We start from the raw sequence: 18,749 nt of genomic DNA, 5'->3' as shown, positions 1-18,749 counted from the left end.
TATGTTGTTCCTGTGCAGACATGCCTAATTTCATGTGAGCCATAGAACAATAGAAATTAAAGGGTGTATAAACTGTACTACATGAACAGAAGGGAATGAAAGTGAATGTGACTTGCACATTAGAATTTTAGAATAGTGAACTTTTTTTTAAAAAAAAAGAAAAAAAAGAAAGAAAGAGTTCTATTTCCGTGAAGTCTGAAAAATATGAGGTAGTTACTGGTGAAAGGAGAGCTGTGACAGTGATTTGTGAGTCATACTTGGCTAGCTCAGTCAATAAGAACAGTGCCTGTGAAAGATGAGGATCTGGTCTCATGTCCCAGTCCTCCAGGATGTTTGAATGACCTTTTTGTCAGTTTGTGTTTTCAATGAAGCTTCATTTGGCTATTTCTGTCAGTTTGATTATGGGATCCACAGATTTAATCAAGCAGAGGTATACAGTCTTTAAAATACAATATTAATTTCCAGAAGTTGGATTCAGATTTTTGCATAAAGAGGCCCTTTAAGACTCCCACAGGTCCGTGAAACTACCCTCAGGTAAGGTTGTATCTATCAAAAAGGGCATTGTCAATTTCTTGTTGCATTTCTGTCCATCCAGCTAGTATCTTTGTCTCCAATGAAGGACATTAAGTTAACACTTTGACTGCTAGCCACATAAACCTTGCAGTTTCTTAGAATACCCGCCATTTTTATGGTTTTCAATTTCTTTTATTAAGAAGACTAGTGATACTAAACTTTTTTTAAATTGTGATACTACTACTGCTCCTAATTACATATTTCCAGCTTCTTTGAATTTTTTTCTGGGTATATTTTTAATCAGTTTTAGGTTTTGCAAAAAATTTAAAAGTGTACTTAAATCAAAATAATTTTTAATTACAATTCTAGACCTAACAATACACTCAATAATTGAAAATGTGAATCTTAAAATTGTAATTATAAACTGTCACACTTTTTTCCACGTAGAATAATTTTTCCATGTGCAGCATGCTTTAATACAAGGTTCTTTGCACATGGAAATTTTGCACTTGTATGTTACATCTTTTCTTGCATTTATTTATTTATTTTTCTCCTGAACGCACTTTTCACATCCCCTGTATTCTGGTTTTTACCTGGAGGTGTAATTTTTTCCTGTAGATGGCCTGCTGAGTTGTGCCCTGTGGAACTCCGTCTGGCAGAATCTTCACATTTTAGCACTTTTGCACACAGTTCCTTGATGAATTTAGGCAGAGGCATCTTTTAGGTCTTTATTTTACCATAGAGATTGCATGCTTTTACCAGACATGTAAGGAAACAATGAAATACAATTTCTTCCATCATTTCGCTGTTCTGAACCTATAAAAAAATAAAATAATGTTTCATGGTCCAGAAAATTAAGGAAGATCAGAAAAGAAAGCAAACAATTGCTTCAACAAACATTGCATGAAATTAAAACAAAAAATACTCACTTGTGGTTTAATACTGTTCTTTTTGAACAGTGTCAGCTGCCCCTGGTAGCTGAGTGGTCAGCGCAACAGAATGTCAATCCTAAGGACCTGGGTTCAATTCCCGGCTGGGTCGGAGATTTTCTCTGCTCAGGGACTGGGTGTTGTGTTGTCCTAATCATCATCATTTCATCCCCATCAATGCACAAGTCACCAAAAAGGCGTCAAATCGAAAGACTTGCACCCGGCAAACAGTCTACCTGACGGGAGGCCCTAGTCAATGACATTTATTTATTGTGCACAGTGTCGGGATCATCACTTGAATTGTTAGTATATGTCATTACCAGTGACATATTCAACAAAATCTGGGTCCATTTCGCACAAAATTTCTTCGTCCTTTTCTTTTCTTTGTTTTTATTTTAAAAAGGAAGAGAAGCTATGTGTATTGTATCTTTATGTACTGAGCAAACAACTGCCGCTCTCCAAAAGCTTGATTGCAGACAACAAGTGCAATCTATCAGTTGCTTTAGGAACTAGATTTCTGCCATCTATCAGCTGTTTTAGGAACTAGATTTCTACCATCTATCAGCTGTTATAGAAACTAGATGTTCCTCGCAATACAATGATGACAGATCAAGCCTGCCAATATACATGATTATAAAAACAAAGATGAGGTGACTTACCGAACAAAAGCGCTGGCAGGTCGATAGACACACAAACAAACACAAACATACACACAAAATTCAAGCTTTCGCAACAGACTGTTGCCTCATCAGGAAAGAGGGAAGGAGAGGGGAAGACGAAAGGAAGTGGGTTTTAAGGGAGAGGGTAAGGAGTCATTCCAATCCCGGGAGCGGAAAGACTTACCTTAGGGGGAAAAAAGGACAGGTATACACTCGCACACACGCACTTATCCATCCACACATACAGACACAAGCAGACATATTTAAAGATTTAAATTTCATTTGGTTTGTGATGTAGGTAATGTTTTTACCTCAATATTAAAGCTGTTACTATATGTGCTATCATTCTTTCTGTATGTTGAATGTTCTCTGATAGCCCTATTTCGTACGTCCCACACACTTGAGCAGTAGTCTAGACTAGATCACATTAGTGTTTTGTAAGCAATTTCCTTTGTGACTGATAGAATTTTCCCAATACCCTACCAGTGAATAATAATATGCCATCTGCTTTACTTATGACTGAGCTTATGTGATCATTCCATGTCATTTCTCTACAGCCTGTTACACCCAGGTATTTGTATAAATTGACTGATTCCAGTTGTGACTCATAGGTATTGTATTTGTAGGGTACTTTTTGTATGTGTGTGTGAAGTGCACAATTTTATATTTATGAGCAATTAAAGCAGTTTGCCAGTCTTTGCAACATTTTGAAATCTCATCAAGATGTGGCTGAATATTTGTGCAGCTTTTTGCAGACAGCACTACGTAGATAACTGCATTATCTGCAAAATGTCTGAAGTGACTTTTACTATTATCTGCCCGAGATCCTTGATAAACAGCTTGAATTGTATGGGTCCCAGCAGAATTCCCAGGGGCACATCTGAAGTTACTTGTGCCAATAACTCTCCATTTGAAATAACCTGCTGTATCCTCCTAACCAATAAATCCATGACCCAGTCACAAATTTCATTTAGTACTCTATATGATCATACTTTCGTTAGTAAGTGTTGGTTTGGTACCGAGTGAGAAAATTTTTGGAAATCAATAAATACTGCATCTACTTGACTGCCTTGATCCATGGCATTCAGGATGTCATCCAAGAAAAGTGTGAACTGGACTAAACATACATTACATATGTTTTTGGGAAGCAAGTTGGTTGGCATGGAGGAAGTCATTTTGCTCAAGATACCTCATTTTGTTTGAGATCAGAATTTGTTTTATGATTGTGTAACAAATGAATGTCAGTGATAGTAGAAAGCAGTTTTGTGATCACTCCTGCTACAGTTCTTGTGGAATGTTGTGAAAGGTGTGGTTTTCCAACTACTGAGCACAATTTTTTGTTTGAGGAATATACAGTACATTATGGTTAAAAGAGGGGCAAAGTCACTGTGTCTCAGTGACACTGACTCATCATTCATCTTCTCACTGGTGCAACAATTACTTTGTGCAGGACTTCTAGATTTACCTTTGTAAAGGAACATTTGGAAATGGAATTCAGCACTTCTACCTTCATTTTGCTATCCTCAGTTTCAGCTCCTGTGTCCTCAAAGAGGATCTGGACACTGACTTTGCTGCGATTGATAGCCATTGCATATGAGCAGAATTTCTGTGGGTTTTCATTGCGTTTTTGACAGTCAAATGTGTTTCATTTAGCATTTCTGTCTCTACAGCTGTGTGCTTTGTTTTACACCTACTGTACAACAGTCACAGTTTTTTTTAGAACCTTATTTCCATAGAGGGCCTCTCCCATGAAGAAACACCCTGAGAGGTGGCCAGTGATTAAGCCCTCTGGACTTGCATTCTTGAAGATGACAGTTCAAATCCACATCTGGCCATGCAGATTTATGTTTTCCATGATTTTACTAAATCACTCCAGGCAGATTCGGGTATGGTTTTTTTGAAAGGGCATGGACAGTGTCCTTCCCCATACTTCGAAACATTCCAAGCTTATGCTTCATCTCTAATGGTTTCAATGTCGAAAGGATGTTAAACCCTAATCTTCTGTCTTCCATGGTGGACTGTTCCATTAGGTCAGGTATTCTTCTAAACTTCAACCAAATATCCTCTACATGTTCCTGTCCAGTGGAGGTGAGCCTTCTTGTTGATACACAGATCCAGTTATAAGTTTGTGTCTGCCCCTGATTCTGAGTCTTGTTCAAACAAGGTCTTAGACAGCTTCAATTTTTATTTCAGTGAATTTTCTTTTTTTTGTCTTTAGTGACAAATACTGCACATCATCTCCATTTCCAATTAGCCTTTCCTTCTGATATACACTTAGATTTATACAAAAAATCTCATTGCTGTCAGCTTCGGGTTTTCACCAGATATCAGTACGTAGTAGCGTGTGAACTCCACAGATTTTTAAGAGTGCTTCATACTCAGTCACTTAGTTGTGAATGCTTCACCAGCTGATTACTAGGATTTTAATTTTCTTGCTTGTTAGGGGCATTTATTTGGCTCTTACACTAATACTTCAGGGTCTTCTGCAGCTTACATAACTGGGTGTTTCAAAACGATTATTGAAGTTTTTAAAGCTTTTAGCATTTATTACATTCAACTTATAATTATAAATAATACGTCAAATGAAAGAGCATCTCAGACAGTTTTATTTTTATACCTTTGTGCATGCTCACGCACTGTTTCCTGTGTCTTCTATTGGAAAGCATTTCTAGCAGAGATGGTCACTATGCAATGTGTCTCAGACGCATTAGGACTGCTTGTGTGAAGTTGCAAACTGCAATGCTGTCTCATGGTAAATTGTGGCATTATGATCTGTGAAGTTTTAACAAAGTTGTGTTAAAAGGTCAGCATACTTCAGCAGGTGACCTGGCCATGAATATAACTATACATGCCTGTTACTCATCAGAATATGGCGAAGATGGAGAGAGTCAGCATAAAGTTTTGTGTTTATAGGTGAGAATTCGTGGAATTCGGCCCAAATGCTGAGAAGCAGGTTCCTGGTCACTTCTCCATAACAGCCCAACCCACAAAGCGAACATGGTTCAAGAGTTTGTGGCCAGCAAATGGATCACAGTCCTTGGACCACTTGCTTTATTAGCCGGGTTTTGCCCCTACTGACTTCTGGTTCTTCCCTAAATTGAAGTGGACAGTGAAAGGACATGGTTACGACACAGTTAAGGACATCCAGGAATATTGTACTGCAGTACTAAATGTAGTCCCAAAAAAGGACTACAGTAACTGTTTCAAAATATTCTTAAAACGATTTCAGCTATGTATTGATTTAGGGGGAGACTATTTTGAGTAAATACAGTGATTTTGTGAAAATAATTCATGACTTTCAGTTTTCATAACTATAGTCGTAATGGAGATGGGATACACTGTGTTCTGATCTGGAAGCTTTTTGTGTTTGACAGTTTGCAATGACTGGATCTGTTGTTACAGTGCAATATGCATTCCATATTATGTTCCATCCCCCCCATGAACCATGGACCCTGCCGTTTGTGGGGAGGCTTGTGTGCCTCAGTGATAGAGATAGCCGTACCATAGGTGCAACCACAACAGAGGGGTATCTGTTGAGAGGCTAGACAAACATGTGGTTCCTGAAGAGGGGCAGTAGCCTTTTCAGTAGTTGCAGGGGCAACAGTCTGGATGATTGACTGATCTGGCCTTGTAACACTAACCAAAACAGCCTTGCTGTGCTGGTACTGCGAACGGTTGAAAGCAAGGGGAAACTACAGCCGTAATTTTTCCTGAGGGCATGCAGCTTTACTGTATGGTTAATGATGATGGCGTCCTCTTGGGTAAAATATTCCGGAGGTAAAATAGTCCCCCATTCGGATCTCCGGGCGGGGACTACTCAGGAGGATGTCGTTATCAGGAGAAAGAAAACTGGCGTTCTATGGATCGAAGTGTGGAATGTCAGATCCCTTAATCAGGCAGGTAGGTTAGAAAATTTAAAAAGGGAAATGGATAGGTTAAAGTTAGATATAGTGGGGATTAGTGAAGTTCGGTGGAAGGAGGAACAAGACTTCTGGTCAGGTGACTACAGGGTTATAAACACAAAATCAAATAGGGGTAATGCAGGAGTAGGTTTAATAATGAATTTAAAAAAAGGAGTGCGGGTAAGCTACTGCAAACAGCGTAGTGAACACATTATTGTGGCCAAGATAGACACGAAGCCCACACCTACTACAGTAGTACAAGTTTATATGCTGACTAGCTCTGCAGATGATGAAGAAATTGAAGAAATGTATGATGAAATAAAATAAATTATTCAGATAGTGAAGGGAGATGAAAATTTAATAGTCATGGGTGACTGCAATTCGGTAGTAGGAAAAGGGAGAGAAGGAAACGTAGTAGGTGAATATGGATTGGGTCTAAGAAATGAAACAGGAAGCTGCCTGTTAGAATTCAGCACAGAGCACAACTTAATCACAGCTAACACTTGGTTCAAGAAACATAAAAGAAGGTTGTATACGTGGAAGAAGCCTGGAGATACTGACAGATTTCAGATAGATTATATAATGGTAAGACAGAGATTTAGGAACCAGGTTTTAAATTGTAGGACATTTCCAGGGGCAGATGTGGACTCTGACCACAATCTATTGGTTATGAACTGTAGATTAAAAACTGAAGAAACTGCAAAAAGGTGGGAATTTAAGGAGATGGGACCTGGATAAACTGAAAGAACCAGAGGTTGTACAGAGTTTCAGGGAGAGCGTAAGGGAACAAATGGCAGGAATGGGGGAAAGAGATACAATAGAAGAAGAATGGGTAACTTTGAGGGATGAAGTATTGAAGGCAGCAGAGGATCAAGTAGGTAAAAAGACGAGGGCTAGTAGAAATCCTTGGGTAACAGAAGAAATATTGAATTTAATTGATGAAAGGAGAAAATATAATAATGCACTAAATGAAGCAGGCAAAAAGGAATACAAACGTCTCAAAAATGAGATCGACAGGAAGTGCAAAATGGCTAAGTAGTGATGGCTAGAGCATAAATGTAAGGATGTAGAGGCTTATCTCACTGGGGGTAAGATAGATACTGCCTACAGGAAAATTAAAGAGACCTTTGGAGAAAAGAGAATCACTTGTATGAATATTAAGAGCCCAGATGGAAACCCAGTTCTAAGCAAAGAAGGGAAAGCAGAAAGGTGGAAGGATTATATAGAGGGTCTATACAAGGGCGATGTACTTGAGGACAATATTATGGAAATGGAAGAGGATGTAGATGAAGATGAAATGGGAGATACAATACTGCGTGAAGAGTTTGACAGAGCACTGAAAGACCTGAGTCGAAACAAGGCCCCGGGAGTAGACAACATTCCATTAGAACTACTGACAGCCTTGGGAGAGCCAGTCCTGACAAAACTCTACCATCTGGTGAGCAAGATGTATGAGACAGGCGAAATACCCTCAGACTTCAAGAAGAATATAATAATTCCAATCCCCAAGAAAGCAGGTGTTGACAGGTGTGAAAATTACCGAACTATCAGTTTAATAAGTCACGGCTGCAAAATACTAACGCGAATTCTTTACAGACGAATGGAAAAACTAGTAGAAGCCAACCTAGGGGAAGATCAGTTTGGATTCCGTAGAAATATTGGAACACGTGAGGCGATACTGACCCTACGACTTATCTTAGAAGCCAGATTAAGGAAAGGCAAACCTACGTTTATAGCATTTGTAGACTTAGAGAAAGCTTTTGACAATGTTGACTGGAATACTCTCTTTCAAATTCTGAAGGTGGCAGGGATAAAATACAGGGAGCGAAAGGCTATTTACAATTTTTATAGAAACCAAATGGCAGTTATAAGAGTTGAGGGGCATGAAAGGGAAGCAGTGGTTGCAAAGGGAGTGAGACAGGGTTGTAGCCTCTCCCCGATGTTATTCAATCTGTGTATTGAGCAAGCAGTGAAGGAAACAAAAGAATAGTTCGGAGTAGGTATTAAAATCCATGGAGAAGAAATAAAAACTCTGAGGTTCTCCATTGGCATTGTAATTCTGTCAGAGACAGCAAAGGACTTGGAAGAGCAGTTGAACGGAATGGATAGTGTCTTGAAAGGAGGATGTGAGATGAACATCAGCAAAAGCAAAACGAGGATAATGGAATGTAGTCGAATTAAGTCGGGTGATGCTGAGGGTATTAAATGAGGAAATGATACACTTAAAGTAGTAAAGGAGTTTTGCTGTTTGGGGAGCAAAATAACTGATGATGGTCGAAGTAGAGAGGATATAAAATGTAGACTGGCAATGGCAAGGAAAGCGTTTCTGAAGGAGAGAAATTTGTTAACATCGAGTATAGATTTAAGTGTCAGGAAGTCGTTTCTGAAAGTATTTCTATGGAGTGTAGCCATGTATGGAAGTGAAACATGGACAATAAATAGTTTAGACAAGAAGAGAATAGAAGCTTTCAAAGTGTGGTTCTACAGAAGAATGCTGAAGATTAGATGGGTAGATCACATAACTAATGAGGAGGTGTTGAATAGGATTGGGGAGAAGAGAAGTTTGTGGCACAACTTGACTAGAAGAAGGGATTGGTTAGTAGGACATGTTCTGAGGCATCAAGGGATCACCAATTTAGTATTGGAGGGCAGCGTAGAGGGTAAAAATCATAGAGGGAGACCAAGAGATGAATACACCAAGCAGATTCAGAAGGATGTAGGTTGCAGTAGGTACTGGGAGATGAAGAAGCTTGCACAGGATAGAGTAGCATGGAGAGCTGCATCAAACCAGTCTCAGGTCTGAAGACCACAACAGCAAAACCACGGATAGCGTTACATACCTTGGAAAACCTCTTATGCCTAAACCCCCAGCCTACGGTACATAGAAGATAGGAAAGCCTATAGAAGAAGAAAAAATATAATTTTGAAATTCATCTCTAAAGGAAAAACAGGGATCAATTTGTATCACGATTTGGAGAAGAGTGGTTTGTACCTCTAGCAAATAAAAACGTTTTACAATAAATAATGTGAATTCTCGTTTTACAATCTTGCTCCTGGTACAATATCTTGCGGTGCTAAACTCCCCCGGGTCTTGCATGTCCCCGACGTCCACATTTGTAGTCGGTCTTCTACGCGGCCCCCTCTGTAGTTGATCTTCTACGCGGCCCACAATGGGAAGAGTAGAAGGAACAGGGATACTCGAATTCACATGCAACATTCATTCCAAAAGAATTAGCAATGACCAAAAGGAAAACTCTTCCTGTAACTGATTAGGTTGCACCATCCAAGATTCTCCTTTTTGAAAGCAAAATCCTTATGGCTTCATGGATCCTTTTTGTTACGACGTACTTCAAGGAATTCAACCATTAACTCATGATGTTGCCAAAAGCATCATCCGATTTACTCCCTTTTGAATACTCCTTTTGACTTTGCCTCCCCACTTATGCTTATAAGTCCAAAAGTTCTAACACATTTTCTATCACTGATTTGTTCTTTGTAATTTAAAGGATTCATGTAACTTACTATAGATTTTGGATTCAAATCATCGAATAATGGGAAGTGTAGTTCATTTTATACCAAGACATCATCCATATTTCCTTGATAAGTCATATAATTTAGCTATACTCAAAACTTTTTATTCTAAATACATATATTTCTTCGCTTGAGTGCTGAAATGTAAAGGTTATTAGCATTGAGGAATGCGGATTCGCTTCTTTCAATTACTCTCTGATTCATACGGTGTTCATCCATGCTCATATATGGAAATGGATTTTTCACACAAAATTCCCAAACGAACACGAACCATTAAATTACTACTGAATCTATGAATATTACTTTCTTTAATCATTCATTAATAAATTAAAAACTCTTAACTTCTAATTATAACACCTATTCCTTTTAGAGTTCAACATGAATCAGTTTATCCTCGCGTTTGGTGCGAGTCTCTTACAAAGCATATCTGTATCGTCTATATCGATTTTAATTCTCGCGCCGACGTCAACTGTTTTGCACGGGAAATTATCTTTGCGGTGTTAACCGTCACTCACGATTCACTACCACAACACATCCCTTCACACGTTTACACATGTAAGCGTTCACATGAGATTATATATGAATATTCACTCGGAACCTCTTTTGATTATTCCGCGTCATTTGCCGGAAATATTTTATTCTTCTTGATGGTCAGTTAGATCTTTAATCATTCTTAATGACATTAGCAATGCTAAAGTTCTATGTTCACCCAAACCACAGGTGAAGCCTATCTCCACTATCTTCTTTACAACACTTGATATTAATAGTTAGTCACTATTTCTATACTCTATGTCACTGATTAACTATTTCAATTTAAAGGTTTCTATCACTACACACACACAGTTTATTGTTATGATTTTTACGAGCGTTCATTTTGCTTTTGGCACGACCAACACTGGGGAGCAGTATGGGCTTGTAGAGGGTTCGATCAAACCCCATTTCAACATGCGATCTATTTCTTTTTGAACTTGAGCCTTTAACCTCCAGGGAACAGGATAGAAAGTTCTACAATACGTTTCGTGTGGCTTAACGTAGAGATGGCATATGTATCCCTTAATAACTCCTGGCCTTTCATCAAACATGTTTTCATACACTAATAATAATTCTTTGAGCTGCTTCTTCTGCTCTTCAATAATGCAGTCGGATTCCTTTAACTTCTCATACACTAATTGACCGAAGTCTCCTTTGACTTGGAACTCATTATTTACGTGCTGTTTAGAATTTTGTGCAGTCCTGATTACTTGCACACTGATCCCACTATTATATTTTCTGGTAAGGCTTTCCTTTTTCAACAAGTCCAACTCAATTTCTTGTTTATTTACATTTAACCAAATTTTTCCTGTTTTAAAATCTATTCTGCATCCGTATTGACGTAGGCTGTCGACTCCGATAATGCAGTCTACCACCAAATTTTTCACAAGGAATGTGCTTAATATTGCTACATTTCCGACTTCTACACTAAGTAGTGACTGCACTTTTACATTAGCCAATCTAGCCCCAACGGCGCCTATTATTCTGCAATTTTGAACTGGAAAAATTGGTACTCGTCTTATATTTCTGATCTTGTTGAATAGAGCCTCCGAAATAACATTCGTGGTTGCAGCTGTGTCTAAAACCGCCACTATCGGTACAGTCTCTAAAATGACTTGCACTTCGGCTACTGCCACCTGTTCCTTATCCTCATCTTGGGGTTCTAAGTCCTCGGTCAATTCATCTGCCAGTAATCGTCCATCATTATACGTTAGCATGGGTACACACATCCTGTTGCCCCTCAACCAATTGTTGACCACTCCTCCGGGGCACGAGTGGGTCCTTACAAGTTTGTTGGATTTTGATTCGCCTGGTGGTTGACATCGTCCGTCACTTCGGTAATTACCGGTTGATTCGTAGATGTCCGTCCCCACTGATGTTGGTTATTTGAATCTATTCCCCCCGGTTGATTCCACTTTCTATTGCTGTTATTGTTCCAGGCTTGTGGTCTGGAATTCCTTTCGTTCCCCCATACGGGATTGTATCGTTTCCCATTCCTGTTGTTCCTTGGATAGCCCCTCGCAAGACTATTGCCGGTATTATTATTGAGATTTTGAGGGGTTTCTCCACTATTTATCGATCTCTGTGCGTTCCCTTGCCTACCATTTGGCGGAGGTTCTATTTCCCTATATTGGAATCTATTGTTACGGGCTTTCTGGTTGTTCTCTTCTATAATGTCTATATGATCTAACGTCGTGAGGAACGACTCCAGGTCTTTATCGTTCCCGTAAATTAATTGATTCCGGATGTTAGTTGGTAATCTTGCCTTAAGTATATTTATTATGTCTGGCAAAGGCATAGGTCTGTCCCAATATCTAGTTTTGTTTATATATTTTTCAAAATACTTCCTAAGGCTTCCTTTTGAAAAATAGAAAGGCTCTGGGTAGAGCACCTCCTGCCTTAGGCGTGCCTGTACCCCTTCTGACCAGAATTTTGCTAAAAACGCTTTCTCAAAATCGTCATAGGTCGAGCATACAGCAGTCATGTCCGAGGCCCAGATCGCCCCCGAACCTTGTATATACCCAGTCACGAAACTGATTTTCTGCCACTCCGACCAATTTCTGGGTAGCACTCCTCTAAAACTTCGGATAAAAACAATCGGATGGACCCCTCTTTTGTCAGTGTTAAAAATCTGAAATTGCCGATGCTTTATCATTTTTTCTTCAGCATGGCAAAGACTTTCGTAATCTCCGTCAGATAAAACTTCACGCGAACAACTAGCTCGTGGCAATTTAAAATTCGAGTTACTCACACAAGTCGGTATCGTGTGCGAATGTGCAGTAACTGGCTCTACCGACGCTGCCAACTTCTGCTGCTGGCCGGTATTCATTTGTTCTGAGCCTTGTTGTGAAACGCGTATCGACTCTTCGATCGTTTGTTTCCAATGCTCGAAATCAGCCCCTAACTGCTGTCGCACTTCCTCAAGTCCTTTCGCAAACAAATTCTCTTCCTGTTTGCCGCATAGATTCTGGAATGCTGCTTTAACATTTTGCTCAACGTTTTCACACATTAGCCTTTTGTTTTCTAATGTGATTTCGGATAATTTACCCGTTAATACATTAATTTGGTGGTCTATAACGTCTTGACGTTCTGTCAGATGTTCAACGCTTTCCTTTAGGTTCGTCTGTGTACGTGCCAATTCAGGAAGTTGCGCAATTGCACATGACATGGCATCTTGCTTTTGTACTAATTGCGGAACCATTTCCACCTGTTCCCGTACGGTATCTATCTTAATAGCCACATACTCCTTCATTTCTACACGTACGCGTTGAGTAGATTCCTCACATTGAGCTTTAACCAATTCTATTTGTGCAGTTAATTTTCGTTCCGTCTCTTCGGCCTGATCTTTAAGTTCCTTTGTCTTCGCCTCTATCCGCTGCTCTAATTCGGAAAAACTGTCGTGTAACTGCTGCTTAATCTCAGCTTTCAGATTTTCCTGCCCCTCCGTAACTGAGGCTAATTTCGCGTTCAAATCATTTTGGCCCTCAGTAACTGAGGCTAACTTCGAATTCAAAACATTTTGCCCCTCGGTAACTGAGGCTAACTTCCCATTAATGTAAATTTTCAGATTTTCTTGCCCTTCAGTAACTGAGGCTAATTTTGTATTCAAATGGTTTTGCCCTTCAGTAACTGAGGCTAATTTCGCGTTAATGTCGGTTTTCATATTATTCATACTCTCGGTTATCATTTGCATCTGTCTCATGATAATTACTAATGGATCTAATCCATGTTGCATACCTGCTGTTACATCTCCAGCCATGTCTACAGGGCGTTCTATTGCACTATCTGTAGCGATCGGTTCTACAACACTTCTTACTACATCATTATCATCAGTGCTAACAGCTGAAGGCTGTTGCGTGTTGCTCTGCTCTGCTTGACTCATCTTAAGCATTGCCCTAGTTAAAACCATATAAATGTTCTACAGTCAATATGTATATATCTCCCTTCACACAACAATACTTCTGTGGCTACTTTCTTATAGTACTTATACAGGCAAATGCAACTAGGGCAGGTCAATCAAACTACATCTGGCATGAACACAATTAGTAAATGTTCAAATCTACGTCTACTTCCTCAATACCAGCAAGCTTTAATAATACAGGCAAATGCAACTAGGGCAGGTCAATCAAACTACATCTGGCATGAACACAATTAGTAAATGTTCAAATCTACGTCTACTTCCTCAATACCAGCAAGCTTTAATAAAAAATTATAGATCTGGCCTTTTTTCTGCGCCCAGCGTGCTGCTTTTATTTGTAGATCCAACTAACTTGGCTGCGAGTATTTCTTCTCTTTTCCAAGTTAAGTTGTCTCGTCGTAGTTCACATGAAACAGAGAACAAAATTATTTTAACAACGTCCAAAAACGTGTCCTGTCACGGATTGGCCATTATAATGAATTCTACTCTGTAAATGATGAAAGTCTATGTGAATGCAGCTTGCCGCTAACTTGGTGTAATGTTTTGTCTGTACAGAAGTGTATCTGTCGCCTTTATCACTCTTTCCCTCTCACACATAAATCGGTACAATAAAGTCAGGGCTTCGTGTTTTCTAGTTAGGCTGATCCGTGAAAAGACAGAGAAACAATTATGCTAATGGAGGATTCTCTCACTCTCTCTCTCTCTCTCTCTCTCTCTCTCTCTCTCTCTCTCTCTCTCTCTCTGTCCTTTATCTGTGTACAGTTTAAATATATTATTTACGTGAAATCAGCCTAGTAGAATCTCTGGTGGAGCCCTTCGTCTTAATATTCAGCGGCTGGCTTGCTAGAAAAGATCTTTACATTTGTTATTATTATTAAGCGCTGCATTCAGTTGGGAAAATCGATCGTTTGAACAATTCGTTCAGTTTACGACAGATCTAAAATTTCAGATGTGGACGAAGCCTTTTTGGACGATTTCAAAAAACTCAGAGATTGCAGGCTCTCTTCGTCACAGCTGAAACTTCCCAATTAATTACAGGGCCCAGACAATCATCAATGGTTCAGACAGAGAACTCATTCGTCATTCACTCTAGAATAAAATGGTCACAAACCTTATTTCTGAGGAAAATTGTATATTGAATCCATTTCCGTACATGTTCCGTTTTCTGTTGGTTCCAAGTCTCATGTAATTTTCTTTTATAGGTTTTTTTTTTTCTTTACCTATCACGCTAGCGGCACAAACGTTCCTCACTCGCTTTAGCGCGAAGAAGAGTAAATCAATTTCCTTTAGCAATCCGACAATCTTCCAACTGATACTTCCGAAGCTGTTCCTCTCTCTCTCTATAATAACCATGGAGCATACATTTCTGTACCTCTGTTGTTCCAAAGAATAAACGTACTAGAAAAATACCTTGGCGTCGACGAGCTGTCGGCGCATATATTACTAGAAAATCTGATCAGATACTTTTCAAACGTAAATACATGTGAATGATTTGGTTGACCATTATTAATTATTGCGTGGTAGATGGTAATTTTCCGTGGAGAGATTACAAGTTCTGAAGGCTAGTCATGAATTAGAAATTCCAGTGACATCTTTGTTGAGACTTTTAAGGAGATGCTTATGACTATAGCCTCATCGTTTGCAGTTGTTAGAAACTCTAAAGCCTACAGACTACTTCACAAACAAAATTTTACTCTGTGATAAAGATTTTCCTGACCATGTCATCTTCAGTGATGAATTGACTTTTCACCTTAGTGGAAATGTGAACACACACAGTGTGCATGTCTGGAACTCAGAGAATCCCCATGAGATGGTACAATTGCATTGAGACTCACCTAAATTGAATATTTTTTGTACCACATCCCAGCAGAAAATTTGGGCCCTTTTTTCCGCTTAAGCAACTGTAACTGGTGCTTCTATTCTTGATGTGTTACAACTATGGCTCTTTCTTCAGCTGGAAGAAGCTGAGCCACAGAACTTTATTTGGTGGCAAGATGGTGCCCTGTCTCACTGTCATAACCCATTAAGCGATTGGCTAGACATTCTCGACTGCTAGAGTGGCTGCAAGGAGTCAGATGACAGAGCTTGTTTCGCATGGCCTCCTTGTTCACCTAATATGATACCATGTGAAATTTGTCTATGGAGGTTCATAAAGGATCGTATGTATGTGCCCTGCCACCATCTGATCTACCCAGCTTAACAAACAGGATTGAGGGAGTTGTTGCAGCAATTACTCCAGACACACTGATCAGTGTTTATGAAGAACTTGCCTATTGACTTGATGTGGGCCATGTGATGAATGGTGCTCACATTGAAGACCTGTAAGAAAAACTGTTTGAGTTGCTCTTTCAGTTTATGTATTGTATGTAATTGTAAGTTGAATGTGGTAAGTGCTACAAGGCCTTAAAAATCCTGGTATGTATGATGGATGGAGAGTATGCCTAATCTAAGAATACTTGTGTGTGCCCTGGAATTTCAGACCTCCCTCCTCTTCTCCCACCAAATTACTCTGGGACTGACCTAAGAATAGTCTCAGTTACTCTCAATGTAGTTACTATCTTTTCAATTTTCTTGTCGTATTTGTGTAAGTGCCATCGTGCCAGCAATGATATCTCGGTCTTGCATGAAAAAGCTTCTTCCATGCCTACATGCCATGTATTTTGAATACAAAGGTAGTGATTGCTGGTGACACTAATTGATCTGTAATGTTTTTCTCTATTAAGTTCATTAATCATCACAAGCTCTGTAATTGAAGTTGATATTTCTTTTATCACTATGTTTGAAATATATACAAAGTATAACATATTCCATAAGCCTTATGAGGTACTTTGCTTGCAGGTAAAGATTTTTTAATTGAAGCATTAAAATTCCATCTACTTAAAGGTGAACAGAAGTTGTTGTTCAAAAGTCCAAGAACGAAACCCAGACAGCCAGTTGGTCTTCCAAAGGTAAGATTCCTTGCATAGTACTGAAAGGCTAACATCCTTAATAATTGTCAGTATTCTTATGTGTCTATCATTGTTGTAATTTGTATATGGCTCCATATGAATTAAACTTTATCTTGAATTACTCATTACCAATGGATTATCGTTTACACGAACCAACACTCAGATGATGTTGTAGACACTGTGTACAAAATATAAGGACTAACATATCTCTTTGAGTGGCTTCTTAAATGTCATGTGTTATTTAAATTGTATAGTTTGGGCCATTTATCAACATCATTGTTCTCAGTGGGAACCTGGAAGAATGATTTTCTTTTAAGAATGCTCAATTTGCACTGTTTAATTGGGATCTGGCTGTATATTTTGGAACTTAAATTGAGATTTTATCTCTCCCCCCCCCTTCTTGGAAGGGTTAGTCTTCATTCACATAAGCTCTTCTGATTGACCTGGTCTGTAGAAAATTAATATGGTATTTGTAGGCCCACTTTGAAACACTTTGTTTTACATTATTACACATTTACAGAGGACAGATCAGCTGCACAGCTATGCATAAAGATTAAGTTCCCAAACCGGCCAACTAGTAAATCAAGGACAACCAGTTTGTTAAAGCTTATGAGAACATCACATTGCTGACACATTTTTATAAAGATGGGAGCCCCTCCACGCTCGCAAAGCATGGTGACCAACTCAAAAGATCTGCTGTCACCTCTGCATTGTTAGTAATTAGAATCGAGGAGATCGCAGGAGCAAGGAACTGCGATGTTATCCATACATCTGGGTAAGGTTACCCATTAACACAGGTGCATCTGGGTGATAGAAATGATGGAAAAAGCTTGACAGAATCAAGCTTGAAAGAAGAGCGGTTTTTAAGGGCAGACGGAAAAAAGTGCCAAGGGAAAAAAACCTCTGCGACAGTGTCAGGTTGGGTAGTAAGGGCAGTAGCGGTTTCTTGCTATCTGTGACAGATCGTGCAAGGTAAGGTTATGTTACTGGTTGGGTATCATGCATCAGTACCATAGAAGCAATGCACAGATTGTCATAGAATGATCAGTCCTGTTGAGGAGGTGAGTGCTGCTGCTGCTGCTGCTGCTGGCGCCGGCGTCGTCTCCTGGGCCAGCTGCTGTTGCTGCTCCTCCTATGTTGCTGCGTGTTCCAGTTGCTGCAGCTGGGCTCGTATGGATTCTCCTGGTCCTGCTGCAGTGGCTTCGTCCCTGTAAAAAGAAAATTGGTGCAGCAACACGCGCATTGCCATTATGCCCTCTGCTGTGCTGTATCGTCAATGGCAGCACAGCTTCATCAGACTGGTTGCTGAACAGCGGCAGCCCACCGCCATTCGGCGTCGTCGTCCTCTACTGCAAGGCACAGCTCTGCCGTATCTTAGCCTCAAGCAGCTGTGCTTGTTCGGTGAGCTGCGCCGCTTGAGCTTCAGAGACGTGCACGCTGCTTGCTCGCGCTTGCGTGATAAGGGCTGCATCTTTGGCTTCTCAGCCCCTTGCGGGGGCCGCCCTCGCGGCGGTCAACGTCACCGCCGATGCTGCTGAGGCGGCAGTTGTCTTCTTTGTACCCCTCACTTGTGGTGCTGCTGGGGCAGCCGCTGGGACAGACACGCGAACGTCTTTCTGCGAGGTCGCAGGAGTGTTCACAGGTTTGGCAGCACAGAGGCCTTGGGCGAAGACTGCACACAGTTGCCTCAAGGCCTCTTCCTTCTCTGCAGCCACGGCGGCTGCGAAGGCAGCCCTCTCTGCCGCCATGACGGCTTTAAGAGCTGCAGTGGCCTCCTTCACGGTGGTGCCGAGTTTGAGGCCACAGTTCTTCTTGGGGGCACGAGCTGCATCCTGACTGCCCGTTTCTGGGCGTTCGGCCCCGCCCCTGGCAGGTGGAGCTGCTACTGCGTCAACCCTCAGCTGTGCCGGGCTGGTCTGCGCCCTACGTCGTTTCTGACGTCATCTTCTCTTCTTCCACTGCATCGGTGCGGCTGTGGCTGCCTCGCTGCCTTCGGCACAGTTGCGGCTTGAGAAAGCTGGGCAACCGCGCCAGTTGGCGACATGTGGGCCACCACCCCGTACGCAAGTTGGCAGAACGTCACTGCCGCGGTCGCAGGCGCGTCTGTTGTGTCGCCTGAGCACTGCGCCACGTTGCAGCAATACTTCGCAACATGGCCCACGCCCTGGCACCTGAAGCACTGGGGCTGGGGCTCCATAGCGGTCGGGAGAGCCTCCGTCATAACGGGGAAGCCCAGCAACTTCCGCAAGTCGAAGATGTCGCTCCAGCCATCGGCCATTTGGACGGGCACGGCATAGAGCGGCGCCCTCTTCTTGTTG

The 18,749-nt window shown here is 40.7% G+C and overlaps 1 protein-coding gene across 3 annotated transcripts in view; it reads left to right on the top strand.

Moving 5' to 3' along the window:
* Positions 1-18,749, top strand: part of LOC124777102 (ring canal kelch homolog) — a 141,397-nt gene that overhangs the window by 47,666 nt on the left and 74,982 nt on the right. For all 3 annotated transcript variants that reach the window (XM_047252383.1, XM_047252385.1, XM_047252384.1), the window contains one exon: positions 16,322-16,431. In XM_047252383.1, the coding sequence (XP_047108339.1) occupies positions 16,322-16,431 (110 nt within the window). The remainder of the gene's footprint in view (positions 1-16,321; positions 16,432-18,749) is intronic.

Source organism: Schistocerca piceifrons, chromosome 2 (assembly GCF_021461385.2).
Source record: "Schistocerca piceifrons isolate TAMUIC-IGC-003096 chromosome 2, iqSchPice1.1, whole genome shotgun sequence".
Taxonomy (NCBI): Eukaryota; Metazoa; Arthropoda; class Insecta; order Orthoptera; family Acrididae; genus Schistocerca; species Schistocerca piceifrons.
Note: the sequence above shows the minus strand (reverse complement) of the source record. Positions and strands in the feature narration are given on the sequence as shown.